The sequence below is a fragment of the Agrilus planipennis genome, unplaced genomic scaffold, assembly GCF_000699045.2.
Source record: "Agrilus planipennis isolate EAB-ADULT unplaced genomic scaffold, Apla_2.0 scaffold124, whole genome shotgun sequence".
Taxonomy (NCBI): domain Eukaryota; kingdom Metazoa; phylum Arthropoda; class Insecta; order Coleoptera; family Buprestidae; genus Agrilus; species Agrilus planipennis.
The window spans coordinates 345,529-352,089 of NW_020438950.1; the positions used below are offsets into that span (position 1 = coordinate 345,529).

General features: G+C 31.9%; 1 protein-coding gene across 1 annotated transcript; it reads left to right on the top strand.

Annotated features, from left to right (window-relative positions):
* Positions 1-1,728: 1,728 nt before the first annotated feature.
* On the top strand, positions 1,729-6,134 carry LOC108735007 (cuticle protein 7). The gene is made up of 3 exons (XM_018466790.1): positions 1,729-1,804; positions 4,555-4,830; positions 5,450-6,134. Exons 1-3 carry the CDS (start codon positions 1,790-1,792, stop codon positions 5,828-5,830), a joined length of 672 nt encoding a protein of 223 aa, XP_018322292.1. The 5' UTR covers positions 1,729-1,789; the 3' UTR covers positions 5,831-6,134.
* The last annotated feature ends 427 nt before the right edge of the window (positions 6,135-6,561 follow it).

Below are 6,561 nucleotides of genomic sequence, written 5' to 3' on the forward strand. Positions count from 1 at the left end.
GTTTAAAACTTGTTTACAATATAATTTAATTTTTATTCCAAATGAATTCTTTTGACTAAAAGTTACTTGTATTTTGAAAATTGGAATAATTGAATCGAAATTAATTTTTCTTGTTTAAACATCCTTTTTTCGCGATGAAAATCTCTATGGAAATGTAAGGAAATTTCGGTGAAAAAACTAGGAAATTAAAAGAAATTCATCTGGTAACGCTGATGTTTGTTGGTCAGCTCCTTACCGCTAGAACGTGCGATAAGGAACGTTCCAAAAAAATAAATAGTAAATATGGTAAATTGCATTGGATTTTAATCGAATCCCGCAGGTCTTTTACAATCATCGATACAGTTTCAGCGGTGATAATTGCAACTGAAGGCGTTTACTGAAATTAGATAATTACCGTTGTTATCTGCGAAATAATTATGGCATTTTAAAACCTCAGATCTTTTTCAAGGTAGAAAATTAATAATCGGTTGCATGTTGCAAACAATCCTTAGCTTTGTGTTNGTTTTAATTCCCTAACAATATTTTACTACGATTAGGGTAGTTTTGCTTGATGTAGATTTTGAGACAGAATGATAGCCTTTTTTATGGTATATACATTTAATAATGTATTTACACTATATACAAACTGACTTAACTTAATCGAGATGGTTAACTGTATTATTGTTGTTATTGATAATTGAGAATATGGAAATTGAGAATATCTCCTTGATGGTTGTTAATTACACATTTTTTTTAATATCACAATAAATGAATATGATTATGAATAATTTAATTAGGTATAGGCACACAGAGAAAAATTGAACTCAAAGTAAGTGCAACTGATACATATACATATATTTATTCCATTATTAATAACGAAACGCCATATTAAAAATATTTTTACCCTTTATCTATTGTAATAAAAATGAAAGCTACAGTAAAAATTAGTTAATTTAGATTAATTTTAATTACCTATCCGATAGACAGCAATTTTTATATAATACTCATACATATATATTTTTGCCAACGATATGCATATTAATTTTTTTAAAAAGATTCGAGTTGATGATTACTGGAATTCTTTATTTATTCTGTTTTATATGATTTTTAAATATGCCCAAATGCAATATTTTTAATTCATTAAAATACATTCTTCTATTTTTAATAAACTAAAACGACCCATTTTTCGTTAAAAAAAACTAATACTTTCACTCTCAAAATGAAATGTTACAAATAGTAAAAGTATTTCTATGGATACAATTATTCATTCTGTCTTTAAAAAAAATTATATCAAATTTCTTTTTCCATACGTATCTAAAGTAAAATAAGGAANAGAATGTATTTTTAATAAACTAAAACGACCCATTTTTCGTTAAAAAAAACTAATACTTTCACTCTCAAAATGAAATGTTACAAATAGTAAAAGTATTTCTATGGATACAATTATTCATTCTGTCTTTAAAAAAAATTATATCAAATTTCTTTTTCCATACGTATCTAAAGTAAAATAAAGAAAAACAAGTGCGAGCTTTCCGTCATGTACCTAATTAAAAAATTCCACATGTGATAATTTGTAACGATAGAGATAATCTGTGATCACCCACGACGTAGCATTATCGACTCTATGCAAAACTATCGTAGGATCGAAAAGCGCGTCTATGGGGGTCGATTTTTGAAACTCGTGCAAAAAGTCAGGACCTTGACGAAGAGTGAGCTGCGAGCTTGTGCTTTGTATAAATAGTGCGAGATGGGCAGCAACTCCAGTATCGACCTCACATTGGTAGTGATATTCCACAATATAAACATTAAAATGGTTTTTGCACAAGTGAGTATCTTATGTATTTATTTCCTTAACGGGGTTGTCCGTATAACGGGTAGAGAAAACTTTAACATGATTTTAAGTGGGTAGTGGAAATGTGTAATTTTATTAAATTAAATTATTTCTTAGGCTGTTTGGGCTTTTATTACTTTAGTGTATAAAATGTACACAGGTATAAGTTTTTCTCGACTTGATACCGTTATCTGTTAAGAAAGTCTGCAAATATTTTGTTGTAAAATAAAAAAAATAATGAATGATAAATAATAATAATCTTTAAATAATCATGCAATTTTAAAGTAATTTGCCGATTTTCAAATAAAATGTTTGTCTCTAAAATTCGCGGTTTTATCATGCTGGTTTATAAGAAGTCTTAGTTTCTATATATTTCCTTCAAAAAGTTATTCAATTTTAATCAATTTATTAAAAGGTTAGGGACTGTTATCAATAAAATAATATAGGCAATTATCCTCGTTGTCCTGCTTATATCAATTTTAAGTCATTTAACATTGTCTGAAATGTGTAAATTTAATGAATTTATTTTGGGTACTATTTTTATTTAACGTAATTGAATAAAAATGCGAGCTCTCAATATATTACTATGCATATGTCATAAAAAAACATTGAAACAAGTAAGTAGTCAAATATCTTTTAAAATTAGTTTTCCTTGTTTTCTGTAATTATATTATGAGAATGGGCAAAATAGAACAAATAATCAATTGGCACTTGACGAAAAATTACAACAGTACAACAAAAGATTTGATTTTAGTCATACGATAAGATTTATTAAAAAAATTTTATAGAAAGGATTAATAAATCTTTTTGTGAAACCTAAAACAGATGTATCATTTTATTGTTATTTTAATTATTAAAAGTGCAGAACTATAAAAAAATTGCAGAGATTGCAAGTAAAGTAACATAAATTTACAATTGTTAGGTATATATTTACGTTTAAAAATCTATTTGATTATTTTGCCTACTGTACCAATTTAAACTATAAAATTGAAAGCGGAAACCAACCCCTAATTTTTCACCCTTAGAAGTCGAATATTTTCAACAAATTTAAATGGAATTATCTTTAAAGTTTAGCCTCGGCAATAAAAAAGGAATTGTTAAAATCGGTACACAACCGGCAAAGAAATCGCGTAGCACAAAAAAATACTATCCTCATACTTTTTAATAGAAAATTATGAAACTATTTCAAATGCCTTTGCTTTTACTTATATTTTTAGGTTTCACCAATAATATTAACGGTTTTGACAATTAGCAATAGCAATCTTTATATTACCATTGTTATCTCCTAATTCATTTAAAACTTTTAAATTTCAAAAGATTTAGACAATTTTGTAACCAATATAATGTACAACTTTTGTTATTTTTTGAACAAAATTGTAGAAAATAAATCCTTCGCATCCTATCTAGATCGTAAAAAACATAAAAACCTTAACAATGATACAGTGTCCTTATTTAATTCCGTTATCCTTGGTAGAAAAGTTAGTTAGCTATAATTTAAATACAAATTACGTTCAACTCATATAGATTTTATAACGTACTCCGTCGTGTGCATAATAATAGATAACAGTGTGCAATTAATTGCCTGTTGTTTCCTCGATTACGTCGTCGTGAAAGGGCGTGGCCTCCTTTGATATATCACGAAGTGACAACAAATGTCGTCACAATTGCTACGTTAGTATAGCTTCGTATTAAGTATATAAAATATATGTTGTTACCACAGCGCGTCACAGTCCGGTTATCTTGTCGCTGGACGTGTCCAGTGATTTTTTCTCCATGCCTTCATGAAGATAAAAATCATTGACGCGCCTTACACCGGTTATTCAGCGCATTTACTTGCTATATTTCGTAATATTTCCATTTTTATGAAATTTACAGCCATTAAAGACCAAACACATAACCGAATATTATCTGATTTTGATTATTCATTAAGATTAATACTTTTAGTTTAGCCCACTACTGTCCCATAAATGATAGATGTCGCTGCATGATTTCGTTTTGTTTTCAAATCTTTTCATATAAAAACTAATTTTTATACTGTATTATTTCTTATAAGTATAAAAGATCGACAAGAAATTGGATTCCCGGATTGTAACCGTTTTTCACTGATAAGGTGCTCATGATGGATCAAAATGGCATCGAAAGTGTTCTACGTTTCTATAGTTCCTACATCGACAACGTGAACTTCTTGAAGATATCCCTTATGACAAGAGACGAAACGTCGAACACTTTTGATGCCACTATGATCCGTCATGGAAATTTCATCAGTAAGACACGGTTACAATCAGAAAATCTAGTTTCTTCAGACGAGAACCTGAATGAATATTTAAATCAACTTCTTGGTGCAATATTAATTTGAAACCATTTTTTCGATTTTTTATTTACCCACTACAAACTACCTCAAATTAATGAAGGAAAAATTGTTGTTGTTGTCAAACCCCCGCCGGGAATCGAACCCGGGACCTTTGGCTTTACGCACCAATGTTCTACCACTAAACTACCTCAAATTAATGAAGGAAAAATTGTTGTTGTTGTCAAACCCCCGCCGGGAATCGAACCCGGGACCTTTGGCTTTACGCACCAATGTTCTACCACTAAACTACCTCAAATTAATGAGGTAAATAAAAAATCAAAAAGATGGTTTCAAACTAATATTGCATATTTATCCACTATTAAGTAACTAACAATGTCAAAGGATTTCAACTTCTTGGTGGTTGTTTATTTAAAATTTTAATTTTATTTTTCAGTTATTTATCTTCGCCGTAGCAGTAGCTGCAACCAAAGCGGGTGTAATAGGCGGAGTAGCCAGCAGTTACTCTAGCGGAGCTGGGCCAGTTGCACCCTTGGGCTTTGGTGGTGCAGGACATGTGGGCTTTGGTGGTGCAGGACATCTGGGCTATGGCGCGGGGCATTTAGGCGTAGGGCACATAGCAGGTCCTAGTGCTCTAGGGCACGGTGGTGTCTTTGGTGCCGGTCCAGCTTTAGCATTAGGTGGTTTAGGACATGGTGGACTTGACACTTACGTAAGTATCAAAATAATTCATCAAAATGATTTTTTATTCTAACCATCAACATTTTTTCTTGGTCAAGCATTAATTTTTACTTCGTTCCTCTTCATTTTATTTTTACTGTGCAAATGTTGCTTCTCTGTTTTAGACACTTCATTTGTGTTATTTTTGATTTTGTAGAAGTTAAACAATCAAAAAGGTAGAACAATTGAAGTTCACGATCAAGGTGGAACGAATGTGTTTAACAAAAGAATAAAAACGTACTTCCGGTAATTCTGTATTGTTTAATCAGTCAAGCTTTATAAAAACCATAACGTTATTTTGCAAACACTTATTCACGAATTTCTATTCAATATTAGAACGTTGTTATCGTAAGCTTACAAAATTATAAAACCTTTTCATCATCATCATAAGGTCGTCAGTCAGGTGAAGACTGGTTGGACACTTACCTCTACTCTTTCCATTCCCTAAAACTAGAACAACCCACATCCATAACTATTTACCTTTTAATGGTAAAAAATATTTCATTCTTGCTTGAGCTCAATACTGGGACAAAACAGACTGATAATATTAATGCTTTTTAAATCAGTTGGATTAAGATTTTTTTAATTCTTTTTCATTGGATTATTTGTAGGCTTATCCCAAATATTCTTACAACTATGGAGTAGCTGATGGTCTAACTGGTGACCAAAAATCGCAACACGAAGTCCGAGATGGAGGAGTCGTTAAAGGACAATATTCTTTGGTGGAACCCGATGGTTCTGTCCGTGTTGTAGACTATGCAGCTGATGACGTCAACGGATTCAACGCGGTAGTGAAGAAAATTGGTCCATCACTACATGCCGCCCCTGTTCACGCTGCTCCCGTAATAGCAGCACCTCTTGCCGCTGGACATGGATTTGCTGGGGCCGGATACGGAGCAGGACTCGGAGCAGGACTCGGAGCTGGACACGGATACCTTGGTGGTGGTGCAGGTCACGGCTTCTTAGGAAAAGGTTACGGACATCCGTGGTAGATTTTAAATGCGATTAACCGAAATAAAATAATTAGTTGAAACCGCCCTTCTTATGATATGACGACGAATAATAAATCGAATATTGTGTTTTTGAATGTATGTTGTACGTAGACTTTGAGTACATCTTCATCGACAAAGCTTTCAAATGTGGTTGGTCGGAGATTTGTTCGTGTATTTTTAACGAACTCCTCTTTGACATCGTTGATAAGATGTACGAATAAGATGCTGCCCAATAACAGTATTTATATTTTTTACGTGTTATATCGAATGTATATATATTTTGTAATAAAAGCAAAGCTTATTATATCGTATTTTCTTGATATTTACCCTCAAGACACCAGAAAAATGGTTCATCAGTTGTCATAGTTAATGGAGAAATAAATGTCTACATTTATGATGCGTACTACACCAAGGGTTAAGTTGATTTAAATTACATTAGGTTCAGCCACTTTTTTTTGTGCCCTAGTAAAATGAAGGTATAAATCTTGCGTTCCCAGGAACATCGGAACCCTATGTTTGTGTCCTAGTAAGTCAATATTTATAAAATAATGCTTGAAATTACTCCAGTTTAATGGGCGTGCGGGTTTGCGGGTTGTTCATCAACCACCATCTAGAATAAGTGAGAATACATTTGAATGTTCTTCACTGTTTCTAGTGTAGCCCTCTGCTGAATGTATTCTAAATTCAAACATTTTCCTCAGGTAGAATGTTCGAGAGTGAACTGGAAGAAT

Excerpts from the sequence above, each read along its gene's own strand:
- LOC108735007 (XM_018466790.1), top strand. Across the intron at positions 4,831-5,449 it reads ATGGTGGACTTGACACTTAC|GCTTATCCCAAATATTCTTA; the intron begins GTAAGTATCAAA and ends GATTATTTGTAG.